The 15,415-nt window shown below is 43.7% G+C and overlaps 1 protein-coding gene and 1 pseudogene across 1 annotated transcript in view; both read right to left on the reverse strand.

Annotated features, from left to right (window-relative positions):
• The window catches only part of LITAF (lipopolysaccharide induced TNF factor), a 134,295-nt gene that overhangs the window by 11,822 nt on the left and 107,058 nt on the right, over window positions 1-15,415 (reverse strand). Inside the window, exon 3 of the mRNA XM_063934301.1 lies at window positions 11,580-11,736. Coding sequence (XP_063790371.1) covers window positions 11,580-11,736 — 157 coding nt within the window. The remainder of the gene's footprint in view (window positions 1-11,579; window positions 11,737-15,415) is intronic.
• On the reverse strand, window positions 8,488-8,604 carry LOC134946174 (5S ribosomal RNA; annotated as a pseudogene).

Raw genomic sequence — 15,415 nt, forward strand, 5'->3', positions numbered from 1 at the left:
CTATCGCCGGTGCTAGAATGAGCCTGCTTGCAGGCTCAATCTAGCGGGTCACTCATTTCAGCGCTGTGTGAAGTGAGCGGCCCCCCGTTGTCGTCCCCCCTCACTAAGCACATCGCGCTGTGCTGAGCGGGGGGAAAGATGTGTGCTGAGCGGTCTGTGTTAAGATCGCTCAGCACGCATCTCTCCCATCAGTACTGGCCTTTATTTATTCAGTATAGGTCAGGACGCTGCAGTTCCTAGTATATGCCTAGTATATGAAGTGGCTAGTTATAAAATGGCAGCTAAACTCAATAGCAGTGTTATACCTGTGTTAAACCGAAGGCAAACAAACTTACAAGATAACAGAAGAACTGCGTTACAACCACAAAACTCAGGATCATTATGTGGCATCTCCTCACCTCTACCATGAGAACTCCAGGACCAGGCTTACCACCTCACCGGCTGAGAACATCAAGTCTGCCCCTGGGCCTAACCCTCAAGATGAGCAAAGAACTGTGGTGGCACAGCACCAGGCTCAGCAGGGACATCCCCATTGCTCCTGAGTGTGCCCCCCACATTCTCATATCCGTACTATGATCTTATGAAAATAATGTTAACCCAATTTTCCTTCTGCCACTGGTTACCTGCAATTGTCGTCGTCGTCCCCCCCCCCCGGTTTTTTTCCTATCTTCCACCCCACCGTGTGCTTTTCCTGTAATGTTTACCTCCACTGATTGCACGCCCTGCCATTGCGCCCTACATACAGGGTACATCATAAATGCTCTGGGCCCTTGTATGGCTCACCTCCCACAGTGTAACCTTCGAAGTGTGCCCAACATGGACCTGGTGGTTTTGTTGGAACCCTACTCTGAACATTAGGACTCTGAAATCACCCACATTTTGTGTCATCTCTTTTAGGGGTGGACTATTCCACTCTGGGTAATTCTACGCTGTGCACCCAAGATGGCTGCCGCACTTGGTACCTTGTGAGGGTGGAATACACAACCCTTGAAAGTCATTACCCAAAATGCCTACACAAATCATGCATTATGCTTTCTGTGTGCTTAAGGTTTTCTTATATGTCTGTGTTGCTTATCTATTGCTGTATTACTTAGATCCGCTGTATTATGTGCATTGTTTTTGATGTCTGTAAAGTGTCTTGAGTCCTGTTGGAGAAAGAGCGCTATATAAATAAAATTATTATAAAAAAGGCAAAGATCCCAAAACCTTCTTAGATTCTGAATCAGCTTTCCACGTACATAGCCAAACTGCTATGCGAGCAGCTATTGTTGAAGCTGATGCCCTGGAGGCAATTGTACCCATATCCAATGCTGCTTCTTCCAAGAACACTGCAGCCTGTTTTATATGTGCTATATGGGATTTTTGCTCTCTAGATGCCATTGAAAAATCCCCCTCCAATTCATCAGCCCAGGCAGCCACTGCCTTTGCGATCCAAGCTGAAGCCATGGCTGGTCTGATGACTGCCCCAGACAGGGAAAAAATGGCTTTCCGTGACATCATTTAATGATGTTGAAAGCAGAGGTAATGTAGATTTTTGCACTAATCGAATTACATGCGTATCTACCTTGGGAGCCACCTCCCTTTTTAAACAATCCCCCGCTGGAAGAGGATAATTGGAATTCCATTTCCTAGGAATTCTAAACTTCTTATTGGGCGTAGCCCAAGTCTCTTCCATGATTTCCGTCAGCTGATCTGACCCCGGAAACTCAGTCTTAACTGTTTTGGGACATTTAAACATAGGTGCCTTGGTTTTTAACACAGGCTCTGCTGAGTCCTTTCAGGATAGAATGGTGTTTTAATTGCTTTAATTAACTCAGCTATATCCACTGAGCCGAGATATGCCTCCTCCTCTTCGTATGCCGAACCAGAGTTTATTGAGCTTTCATCCTCTGATGAATCCTCATCTGAAACATGTGTAGCCTGTGAGAATGAAGATTTACTTACTACTGGCTTATCAGCCTGTTTCTTTTTGAGAGGCTGCTGCTGGAAATTATAAACTGCAGGTGGGAAACTGCATGTAAGGGTTAATTGTGTAACCTATCCCTAGTACAGGAGTTGGAATTATCCGTTCAGCTAACACTTACACAGTTTACTACACAATTTGTGACTGTAATCACTATAAGCTTTTTAAAGTGACATACAATCCGACCCTACCCTGCTATGCACCAGCATTGAGGAAACTGACAGAATATATAGTAAAGTCAGCAATCACACTAGCAGTCAGTCACATGTTATACATTAGTATAATAAGCAATATGAGCACATCATCAACTACAAATACATTTCAAGTATGTAGGAGAACATATTACTGAATCATGTTTAAACAGATCTACTGTATTCAGACACATAGCGAAAGAAACAGTAATAGTATACAGACTCATGCAATACGCACTTATCTAACTATTCGTACTCAAAAGGTAGATAGAAACTTAATGCTGTATTACCCATACAGAGAGACTCACCCTGCTTCCAGGACCGATCAATAAGTTTGCAAACGCTGAGTGGATCCAGCCGCTACTAGTGTACACTGCCGCTCCATGAACCTATAGTGAACACAAGACGCTCCGTGAACACAGACGCACCAGTCACACAGCCGCTTATGCTGCGACTGGGTCCCCTTTGTATACAGCATCTCAGACGGAAGCGGGAAAACAGTTCATGGCGGGAGACTGAGTAAACTGGTCATGAACCGGGGTTAGGGGCGACCAGGAGAGCATCTGACTCCCCACTGCCGACATCAACCCTAGGGATCGCGGCCTCATACTATTCCTAGAGCCTATGATCCCTAAGGCGCTGGTGCACCAGAGGTGGCAGCCGCGTCAGCGACTGTTTCATAGTCTCCTCCCAAAACAGTGCGGTTGTGTCCATATTCCCCTTCTAAGCGGAACCGATGCCTTACCTTCTTCCCATGCTCCGGCCACAGCCTGATAATGTCTGCTGGACCTGCTAATATATCCGACACAGACGCCCGCCGAAACAGCACTGTACTCAAGGGTAAGCGGCGGAGAGTTGTTGGAGCGACTCTTTCTAAGGTACATATAAGACGCTTTTTAGAAAGATCACTCAAGAAAAAATAGTAAGACTATAAAAATAAAATAAGAAAGCTTAGGGCTGCTAAAAACCAGCAGCCCCCTGACCATCATCCGGCTCCTGCCGCACCAAACAAAAAACTGATTTGCCTGAGCCAGGAGGCGGGTATATATGGATGGCCCCATTGCATGCTGGGAGGCCGAAAAGCTTTGACCGATTGATGCAAATCCGCTGTCGCTTCATCATATCCCAATGTTACCAGGTGCTGTAGGTGAATGGGACCCTAAAATTTTTCAGAGTTTCCATGGTCTTAGCATTCCTTCAGGCAGGAATGGATGGCTTCCTTGAGAAAGCAAGGGTCGGCATCGACTGTAGAGTTCCAAAAGTAAATGACCAACTTACAGGATGTGTGTACCGTTTTCCATCCAAGTACTCACCAGGCCCCACACTGCATAGCTTCCAAGATCTGGTGAGATTGGGCATATCCAGTGTGGTGTGGCTGTAGACTTTCTTTCACTGCACCAATGAATATAGGCTTGCCATATTTGGTGATAAATGCGAGCTAAGGAAGGTTTCCTTGCTCTGAACACGGTTTGAAAGTATCCTCTTGACCTCAGGATAGGAGGTTTCAATGGCCACGTTGTCAAAGACAGTCGATCCACATGTCTGTGATAACCAGGACCCTGCGTTAGTAGGTCTGAACATTAAGGGAGCAGAAGTAGAGCATACATTGCCATTCTCTGTTTGGTCTTCCTGTTTAAACTTTCTCACCACCCTGGGTAATAGGGTAATTAGAGGAAAAACCATCCACCAGATGACTGTCCTATCTCACCGATAAGGCATCCACAACGATCGCACTGGGATCCTTTGTTCTTGACCCGTATGTGAGCACTTTGTTGTTCAACCAAGATGCTATGAGATATATCTCTAGCACGCACCTCTTGTTTACTAGAATCCGGAAGATCTCTGGGTGTAGAGCCCATTCACTTCCCTGAATGGTGTGTCGACTTGAGAAAGTCAGTTTCCCCGTTTAGGATTCCCGGAATGAGAACGGCGGACAAGGTTGGATGATGAAGTCCTGCCCACTTAGGTATGTGACTTAACTTCATCACTTTTCGGCTGCGAGTTTCTCCCTGATGTTGAGGTACACTACTGCCGTCGCATTGTCCGAGCGGAACTGGACTGGTTTTCACTGAAGACTGTCCCGTGCCTACACCGGTTTTCAACCCTTATCGGTAGACAGCTCTTTAGGATCAGTGTCAGGAAGAGTGTGTTCCCAGTGTCTGAATCTTCCCAATCGGATATCAAAAGGATTTCCCTTTGTCCAACTGGGATGTCTGTAGCCACCAGGCTAACGACCTTCTTACTTTTATCGTAAGTACCATAGTCAGTCTTTATTGTCTGATGCAATCCATTAATACTTACCCTCCAGGTACCAACCAGGCCCACACTGCTGATCTTCCATGATCCAATGAAATCTGGGCATATCCAGTGTGGTGTGACTGTAGATTCTACTTGGTAAGAATCAGACGCTGCAGAGACCTAGAGTGGAATTGTGCATACTCCCTCCTGTCTGTACAGATACCATCAAACCCATCCCCGCATTGCTGCGTGAATGGATACCGTTTGACTGTATGGAGAGTCCTAATCCTATAGTGAACCCTGGATATCTTGTTGTGAGGTAACAAATTACGCTCTGCAGACCTGATCCAGTACAGCCCCCAAGTGAGTCACTCGATGTGACGAAACTGGAGACGATTTGCCCCAAGTTATGAGTCACTTGCCCCTGCAAACACGTTATTGCTGTTGCCGATGACAAGAGCAAACTCTGACTGTGCCAGGAAAAAGATCATTTAGGTATGGGAAAAACCTTAACCCCTGCTGGCAGAGATAAGGTGTTATTACCCCCATATTCCTGGTAAATACTCTGCGGACTGTGGCCAACCCAAAGGGTAAGGCCTATAACTGAAAATGCTGTTTGGAGGATAGCAAACCTTGGATAACACTGATGGACAGTGGTATAGGAACATGTAGGTAAGCTTCCTGTATATCCAGGGATACCATAAAAGCCCTGGCTCCATGCCACACATAAGGAACGTAACGATTCCACGTTTCCAAATGTATTTGTTCAGCATTTTAGGATTGAGCATGGGTCGAAATGACCCATTTGGCTTCCGACTAAAACCAGGTTGAAGTAAATGTACTTGTTTACCAGAGGTGCAAATAGGAAATACACAGGTGCGCGGCCAACAGCAGCAGGTAGGAGGAAGGTCAGTTCCTCAAGACTAAACAGTAAAGGAAAAAAGTGTGTACCTGCGCTGGCTGAATAAGGTTAAATTGATAAACTGTCAATAAAAAGACAATAATAATAATAATAAAAATAGCAATAATAATAATAATAATGAAAAATGGATGGTTTGTTCTATATAAAAAGGTAACAATTTAATGGCATATCACATAAGACAGTTATTAAAAATGAAGGAATTCCTCTTGCCACTAGGTGGCAGTAAAAACTTGGTTTAGTTTATCTGGACAACAGTTGATAAAATTTCATAGTCTCCAATATTAGAATTGTCCATTCCTATAGGCTAGGACAGCCTCCCTCTGCGCATTCACTGTACTCAATATGTATTTACCAGATCCCCTCGTTGGTGAGCATCAGCCTTGGAACAAGTCCTTTGTGTAGCTGTAGGGGTGAGGCCAGGTAGAAGTAGAGATCCAGTGATGGGAGATAGGTCCAAATTATGCCAAGGAGGACACGGCTTTTGCGGGCCGCTGTGGAGAACGGGGTCCAGATAGAGCAAGTGCGCTCAAGTCCAATGAAAGAAAGCTCAACGCGTTTCACTGGTAAGATCCAGCTTCCTCAGGAGCATAAAATCCATCAGCATGGGGTGCTTTATTTATACCCTTACTAATGAGTCCATTAGTGTCACCTGTTTGGGTAATAACTACTTTATAGAAACAAACCATCCAAAACAATATAGAGAACAATCAGACCAAATAATATGTTAAGTATCCATTCATTTATTATATTAGAATCAGAAAACGAGTAAAAATAACCCATTAAAACATAAAAAGAAAATAAGAAGATGTCGATCACGTGACACACCTCGTCACGTGATCGGCAAGGAGGCAATCCCATTGGTCACTAAAAGGTCACATGGTTTCGAGCATGTGACTATGTGCTCAAGATCCCTTCTCCCAAAGTGTATTCTCCTATCTAGGGAGACCTAGGACACTTCCGTCCTCTGTGTGCATGTTGCTTGGACGCGCTCACGTGACGTGCGTCATCGCGTCACGTGAGCGCAACCAACTGATAGAGTCCCCTTCGTGTTGGAGACCCGGAAGTTCAAAGGGTCTTTTGGTGCAGTGATCGTTCTGTCCCGTGTCTTACAAGCATCGGCTTCCGTATCATGCGGTTGCCATGGAAACCCGCTCTGTATAACAAATCCCCGGAGCCCTATATAATTGATTCCGACATATTTTAGTCAAAAAGATATACATTTTATAAACAATAGCAGATCAACGTTTGGTGAGATATATGCACTTCTTTTTGAAACTTAATAACAGCAAAGTATCTAACTCTATGTGGATACATAAGGGCCTGTATAGGCAAATGATTTTTGGGTCTATTTCTATTTTTAATAAATGTTACCTGTCTAATGATAAATATTTTATTAAGTATTGTTCTCTCACCAAACGTTGATCTGCTATTGTTTATAAAATGTATATCTTTTTGACTAAAATATGTCGGAATCAATTATATAGGGCTCCGGGGATTTGTTATACAGAGCGGGTTTCCATGGCAACCGCATGATACGGAAGCCGATGCTTGTAAGACACGGGACAGGACGATCACTGCACCAAAAGACCCTTTGAACTTCCGGGTCTCCAACACGAAGGGGACTCTATCAGTTGGTTGCGCTCACGTGACGCGATGACGCACGTCACGTGAGCGCGTCCAAGCAACATGCACAAAGAGGACGGAAGTGTCCTAGGTCTCCCTAGATAGGAGAATACACTTTGGGAGAAGGGATCTTGAGCACATAGTCACATGCTCGAAACCATGTGACCTTTTAGTGACCAATGGGATTGCCTCCTTGCCGATCACGTGACGAGGTGTGTCACGTGATCGACATCTTCTTATTTTCTTTTTATGTTTTAATGGGTTATTTTTACTCGTTTTCTGATTCTAATATAATAAATGAATGGACACTTAACATATTATTTGGTCTGATTGTTCTCTATATTGTTTTGGATGGTTTGTTTCTATAAAGTAGTTATTACCCAAACAGGTGACACTAATGGACTCATTAGTAAGGGTATAAATAAAGCACCCCATGCTGATGGATTTTATGCTCCTGAGGAAGCTGGATCTTACCAGTGAAACGCGTTGAGCTTTCTTTCATTGGACTTGAGCGCACTTGCTCTATCTGGACCCCGTTCTCCACAGCGGCCCGCAAAAGCCGTGTCCTCCTTGGCATAATTTGGACCTATCTCCCATCACTGGATCTCTACTTCTACCTGGCCTCACCCCTACAGATACACAAAGGACTTGTTCCAAGGCTGATGCTCACCAACGAGGGGATCTGGTAAATACATATTGAGTACAGTGAATGCGCAGAGGTAGGCTGTCCTAGCCTATAGGAATGGACAATTCTAATATTGGAGACTATGAAATTTATCAACTGTTGTCCAGATAAACTAAACCAAGTTTTTACTGCCACCTAGTGGCAAGAGGAATTCCTTCATTTTTAATAACTGTCTTATGTGATATGCCATTAAATTGTTACCTTTTTATATAGAACAAACCATCCATTTTTCATTATTATTATTATTGCTATTTTTATTATTATTATTATTGTCTTTTTATTGACAGTTTATCAATTTAACCTTATTCAGCCAGCGCAGGTACACACTTTTTTCCTTTATTGTTTACCAGAGGAACTGACTGTTCCTGACCGAAGCAAATTTCTGACCTGCTTCTTGCGAAGCCAGGCCTTCATCTATAGCCGAGACAGGCTGTTTTGAAGGCTAAAGCTTAGCTAGTGATACCGTGCCAGATCTGTGTGACCTGAAGAAGTCGGCCCACCAACCTGGGGTCTCCCAGGTGGAGCTCACACCATCAGCTGATGGTTTAATTTTTCTACCGCACCTGGTATTCCCCGATGGGCTCCCATCTGAGTACTAACCCGGCCCAACACTGTAGATCTTCTGGTAGCCAAATGCTTTCCTAGTCTCCAATCACACTGTCGTGGGATTCAAATCTATGATGGTCTTACACTATCAATGGAAGCCTAACACGACCTGTTAGATACCACAAAAGGGCCGAAATACAGAACTTTTAGGTCTAAACTGTATGTGGAAGGAACCTGACCTTCTTGGAGTCTGCTTCTGACTCCAGAATATCTGTCAATTCTTACCAAAAATAATATTTTCAGAAAAAGACAATGATTCCACCTACAGCACCTGGTATTCGCAGATGTTTCCATCCAAGTACTCACCAGGCCCCACACTGCATAGCTTCCAAGATCTGGCGAGATTGGGCATATCCAGTGTGGTGTGGCTGTAGATCTTCCACGTACCCAGCTAAACTGCTCTATGAGCAGGTATAGTTAGGGCTGATGCCTTGGAGTAAATATTTTGACTATATCCAATGCTTCCAGGAACATTGCTGGTTTTTTTATATGAGCCATATGAGATTCTTGCTCTACTGAAAAATCTCCTTCCATTGCATCAGCCCAGGCAACCACTGCCTTTGTCATTCAAGCTGAAGCCAAGGCTTGGCCTCATGACAGCCCTAGACAGGAAAATTTGAAAGCAAAGCTAATGTAGATTATTCGTATCTACTTTAGGAGCCATCTCCCCATTTTTTAAACAATCCCCAGCTGGAAGCAGATCATTGGAATTCCATTTCTTGTGATTTCTAACTTCTTACTGGGCGTAGCCCAAGCCTCTTCCATGATTTCCGTCAGCTGATCTGACCCTGGAAACTCAAGTTTTGGGATGTTTAAACACAGGTGCCTTGGTTTTTAACACAGGCTCTGCTGTATCCTCTAAGGATAAGATGGCTTCATTGCTTTAATTAACTCCACTATATTCGAGAGCTGAGAACTACTTCTTTTTCATATGATGAAGTAGAATAAATTGGGCTTTCATCTTCTGATGAATCTAAACAATGTGTAGCCTGCGAGGGTGAAGGTTTACTTACCACTGGTTCTGCAAAGCTGTTGCTGTATGCAAGGGCTAATAATGTAACCCTTTCCCTGGTACAGGATTTTGGGGGATTATCCATTTAACTTATACTATAAAGCTTGTGCAAAGATAGCCCAAGGTGGATACACTCGTACCTGTATCCGCCTTGTATCCTTGCTGAGCTAAAACATTATGCATACAAGCCATCCTGAAACAGATCATAAGAGGATAATACAGCTTCAAACATGGTATGAGTGTCCTCACCATTGTCGCTTTAATACATGATAAATAATCAGCACTTCCACAGTGTACTACACAATTTTGTGAGTGTATCACTTTAACCTTTTTTCTTTAAAATGATATCCATCCGACCCTACTCATGCACCAGCATTGAGGATCTGCAAAACAAACTGACAAACATATAGTAAAGTCAGCATCATACTAGCAGTCAGTCACATGTTGTACATTAGTATAATAAGCAATATGAGTACATCATCAAATACAATAATACTTTAAGTATGTAGGAGAAACATTTACTGAATCACGTTTAACATATTAACATATCTAACGTATTCAGACGCAATGCAACAGAAACAACAGTAATGGTATACAGACTCGTATGCAATAGGCACTTATCCAACTATTCGTACTCAAAAGGTAGATAGAGATTTAGGGGGTCATTCCGAGTTGTTCGCTCGGTAAAAATCTTCGCATCGCAGCGATTTTCCGCTTAATGCGCAATGTCCGCACTGCGACTGCGCCAAGTAAATTTGCTATGCAGTTAGGAATTTTACTCTCGGCTTTTTCATCGTTCTGGCGATCGTAATGTGATTGACAGGAAATGGGTGTTACTGGGCGGAATCAGGCCGTTTTATGGGCGTGTGGGAAAAAACGCTACGGTTTCCGGAAAAAACGCAGGAGTGGCCGGAGAAACGGAGGAGTGTCTGGCCGAACGCTGGGTGTGTTTGTGACGTCAAACCAGGAACGACAAGCACTGAAATGATCGCAGATGCCGAGTAAGTCTGGAGCTATTTAGAAACTGCTACGAGGTGTGTAATCGCAATATTGCGAATACATCGTTCGCAATTTTAAGATGCTAAGATTCACTCCCAGTAGGCGGAGGCTTAGCATGAGCAAATCTGCTAAAATCCGCTTGCGAGCGAACAACTCGGAATGACCCCCTTAGTGCTGTACAGTCCGTACTCAGTAGAGTGGGATACAGGGAGACTTGCCCCGCTTGAAGGATCGATCAATACGTTAGCGAACACCGAGTGGATCCAGACGCTACTAGTGTACACTGCCGCTCCATAAACCTATAGTGAACACAGACGTTCTGTGAACACAAATGCACCGGTCACACAGCTGCCTATGCTGCGACCGGGTCCCCTCGTGGTAGCGTCTGGGACGGAAGCGAGGAAACACATCATGGTGGGAGACTCGGCGGAAAGTGGTCATGAACCGGGGGGAGGGGCGACCAGGAGAGCGTCTGACTCCCCCTGCTGACATCAACCCTAGGGCTGGCGGCCACATGCTATTCCTGGTGCCTATGATTCCTAAGGCCTAGCGCTGGTGCACCCACGTCAGCGACTGTTTGGTAGTCTCCTCCCAAAACAGTGCGGCTGTGTCCGTATTCCATCTGCTAAGCGGAACCGATGCCTTACCTTCTCCCCATGCTCCGGCCACAGCCTGGGAACGTCTGCTGGACCTGCTAGTGTATCCGACACAGATGCCCGCTGAAACAGCATTGTACTCGTGGGTAGGCGCTGTCGCGACCTGGCGGAGAGTTGTTGGAGCGATTCTTTCCAAGCGTATAAGACGCTGTTTAGAAAGATCACTCAAAAAAAACTAGTAAGACTATAAAAATAACATAAGAAAGCTTAGGGCTGCTTAGAAAACCAGCAGCCCCCTGACCATGGTCCGGCTCCTGCCGCACCAAACAAAAAAATGATTTTCCTCAGCCAGGGGGCAGGGATATATGGACGGGCCTGTTGCATGCTGGGAGGCCGGAAAGCTTTGACCGATTGGTGCAAATCCGCTGTCGCTCCATCATATCCCATTGTTATCCTGTGGATAACCTGTGGACCCTGCCGGAGAAAGATTAATTCATACATATAGAAATACCTCAAAATGTTAGGTTAGTGTTAGCTGATGACAAATCATGCTCTAATTAAAGGTTTCAGTCAAGTCCGCTTTGTGTCTTATGCAAGTTTGTATTGTACATAGAGTCTCTTAAATAAGGTTTTATAGAACGCAGCTTGTAAAATATAGCATAAAGTTTATTATGAGCTAGATAAAAACAAACAATCTGTCATGGGAAATAAATTGTATTACTTCAGAAGTAATAGTAAACTCACCCCAATAGGCACAATCCACCGCAAGACAACCAGGCCAAAGCTCCAGAAGTATATTGAAGACGGGTAGTTGTAAGTCTGTTACAAAATGGGCAACACATTTGAATGGGACGATCGAGAAATGCAACTGGCTGCTGAACGTACACAGTCTGGACTGCAACTGAAATGGATAGCACAAATTGGATACTTAGACACACAACATAATCATGTCTTTATCACATTATTTAGTCTGTTAATAGGTTTGGAAATAATTTTTGTTTTTTTTAAACCCAAAACCAATAACACCATTTTTTTTGGTTTGAACAATTTTTTACATCTTTCAATAAAACCATTTTTTTTTTACTGCTCATCATTCCTAAAACATCTGAAAAAGCACCAACACCAGAGTCCTACTTTATCTTTGTTGTTTGACTATACAGATGTGTCCTCTTATATCTTTGCTCCGTGCGCTACAAGTTGCGTTACATATAACGCATGATTGCCATGTGGCTCGGTAGGGCAGAGTGCGAAAATGCATCTTAGACGTAATGTATTAGGACGCACAAGCAGCTTCTACTGATTAAAATAATATACAGCAGCCTATATTCTGTGTGTGACTGCGACTGTATTTGCATACAAAATGCTATGCCACAGTGTTTTCATGGAAAACACTAACGTGGCATTTCGGATGAAAGAGAAAGAGCCGCAATTACACAAAGATTATAAGCATGCTGCATATCATTTTAATCAACAGAAGCGGCTTGTGCGTCCTATTACATTACTTTCGGTTATTTTCCTATTACATTACTTTGTGACTAAGATGAATTTTCGCAGACAGAAATGCAAAAAAATAAAAGATGATTAGCGCTACCGTGTCCCACCACGCCATGGTGTGACTTTAAGGGCTGTTTAGAGTGACTGCAACAAGGGTGTAAGAGGACACATCTGTACAGCTGAATATATGTAGATAGATTTAACACATTAAAACAAATCACACTCAGAGATTAAACTGAAAATAAGAACAGCTTAATGTTAAGCATTAGTCCTACTTATTACTCATAATTAAATAAATCTGAATAGCATCAGAGAAAACACACACACACACACACACACACACACACACACAAAGGAGGAGTTGAGCATTAGCACTGGGCATGCCACTGGCATTACACTTTTATTTTAATAAGAACACCACTTTTTTTTGTATACAGGTTGAGTATCCCTTATCCAAAATGTTTGGGACCAGAGGTATTTTGGATATCAGATTTTTCCTTATTTTGGAATAATTGCATGCCATAATGAGATATCATGGTGATGGGACCTAAATCTAAGCACAGATTGCATTTATGTTTCATATACACTTTATACACACAGCCTGAAGGTCATTTTAGCCAATATTTTTTTATAACTTTGTACATTAAACAAAGTGTGTGTACATTCGCACAATTCATTTATGTTTCATATACACCTTATACACACAGCCTGAAGAACATTTAATACAATATTTTTAATAACTTTGTATATTAAACAGAGTTTGTGTACATTGAGCCATCAGAAAACAAAGGTTTCACTATCTCACTCTCATTCAAAAAAGTCCGTATTTCGGAATATTTGGATATGGGATACTCAACCTGTAATAGGCTTTTTTTTAAAAGTCACGATGCCCTGTCTGTAGTCACAGCATGACTAAAAAATAAAAAAAAAACTTTTTTTTTTTTTTTTTTATAAACCATTTGGTTTAAATCAACCAACCCTGGTTAATAACTTTGAAAACCACAGCAGTGGTTTTTGGCAATGCTAACTAATGTATAATATATGGCAACAAGGACAGGAGCGAGTTTGGGTGTGCTCCAACTTAAGGGCCCCAACACACTCCCGCGACATGTCAGACAGACATGTCACGGGCGATCACCCCCCGGCAGCCTCCAAGGGGGCAGGATCGCCCACGATACATTGTATGCTGTCCTTTTGCATACAATATATCTTGGGCGATCCCAGCCACGCCTGCGGGGTCAGACCAGATTGAATGTGCAGCACATTCAATCAGGAGGATCCGATGCTCACGGGAACATGTATCGGATCGGATACACCTGCAAAATGCCCGATTTCATCCGATATATCGGGCCGAATGCTCGATACTGGATGAAATCGGGCATTATCGCTCTAGTGTATGGGGCCCTTTACACACTGACAAACCTTCCTTTTAGGCTCGTTCACACCTATACATTGCTAACGTGCATTTCATCTGCCAATGCCTATTAAAATAAACACACCGGACAAAATAATATGGTATGTGGAAAGACAAGTGGTATAAGTTCAACGACGCGAGATGTGAACATGCGTGTAGATGGTGACACTAAAACTATTGGATGATCATTGTGAATGTCTGAGGCTTTATCAGGTGGAACAATGGCATTATGGAAAGAAAAAAATAAAGAAAGAAAAATAAGATTTTACTTACCGGTAAATCTATTTCTCGTAGTCCGTAGAGGATGCTGGGGACTCCGTAAGGACCATGAGGAAGAGACGGGCTCCGCAGGAGATATGGGCACTTTAAGAAAGAATTTAGTTCCTGGTGTGCACTGGCTCCTCCCTCTCTGCCTCTCCTCCAGACCTCAGTTAGAGAACTGTGCCCAGAGGAGATGGACAGTACGAGGAAAGGATTTTTGTTAATCCAAGGGCAAGATTCATACCAGCCACACCAATCACACCGTATAACTTGTGATAACAATCCAGTAAACAGTATGACAATAACATAGCATCAGTTCACGCCCGATGCAAAAATAACGTAACCCTTATTGAAGCAATAACTATATACAAGTTTTGCAGACAATCCGCACTTGGGATGGGCGCCCAGCATCATCTACGGACTACGAGAAATAGATTTACCGGTAAGTAAAATCTTATTTTCTCTAACGTCCTAGAGGATGCTGGGGGCTCCGTAAGGACCATGAGGATTATACCAAAGCTCCCAAACAGGCGGGAGAGTGCGGATGACTCTGCAGCACCGATTGAGCAAACATGAGGTCCTCCTCAGCCAGGGTATCAAACTTATAGAATTTTGCAAAGGTGTTTGTACCCGACCAAGCTGTACACAGCTGTAGTGCCGAGACCCCTCGGGCAGCCGCCCAAGAAGAGCCCACTTTCCTAGTGGAATGGGCCTTGATCGATTTAGGTAACGGCAATCCTGCCATAGCATGCGCCTGCTGAATCGTGTTATAGATCCAGCGAGCAAGAGTCTGCTTTGAAGCAGGGCCGCCAAGCTTGTTGGCTGCATACAGAACAAACAGTGCTTCTGTTTTTCGGACTCTAGCCGTCCTGGCTACATAAATTTTCAAAGCCCTGACCACATCAAGGGACTCGGAATCCTCTAAGTCCCGTGTAGCCACAGGCACCACAATAGGTTGGTTCATATGAAAGGATGAAACCACTTTTGGCAGGAACTGAGGACGTGTCCGCAATTCCGCTCTATCCATATGGAAAACCAGATAGGGGCTTTTATGTGATAAAGCCGCTAATTCCGACACTCGCCTAGCCGAAGCCAGGGCTAATAACATGACCACCTTCTAAGTGAGATATTTCAAATCCACCGTTTTCAGTGGTTCAAACCAGTGTGACTTTAGGAAGCCCAAGACCACATTAAGGTCCCAAGGCGCCAACGGAGGCACAAACGGAGGCTGAATATGCAGTACTCCCTTAACAAAAGTCTGAACTTCTGGGAGAGAAGACAATTCTTTTTGAAAGAAAATGGATAGGGCCGAAATCTGGACCTTAATGGAGCCTAATTTAAGGCCCAAATCCACTCCAGTTTGTAGGAAGTGAAGGAAACGGCCCAGATGGAATTCTTCCGTAGGAGCATT

The sequence above is a fragment of the Pseudophryne corroboree genome, chromosome 7 (genome assembly GCF_028390025.1).
Source record: "Pseudophryne corroboree isolate aPseCor3 chromosome 7, aPseCor3.hap2, whole genome shotgun sequence".
NCBI classification, from domain to species: domain Eukaryota; kingdom Metazoa; phylum Chordata; class Amphibia; order Anura; family Myobatrachidae; genus Pseudophryne; species Pseudophryne corroboree.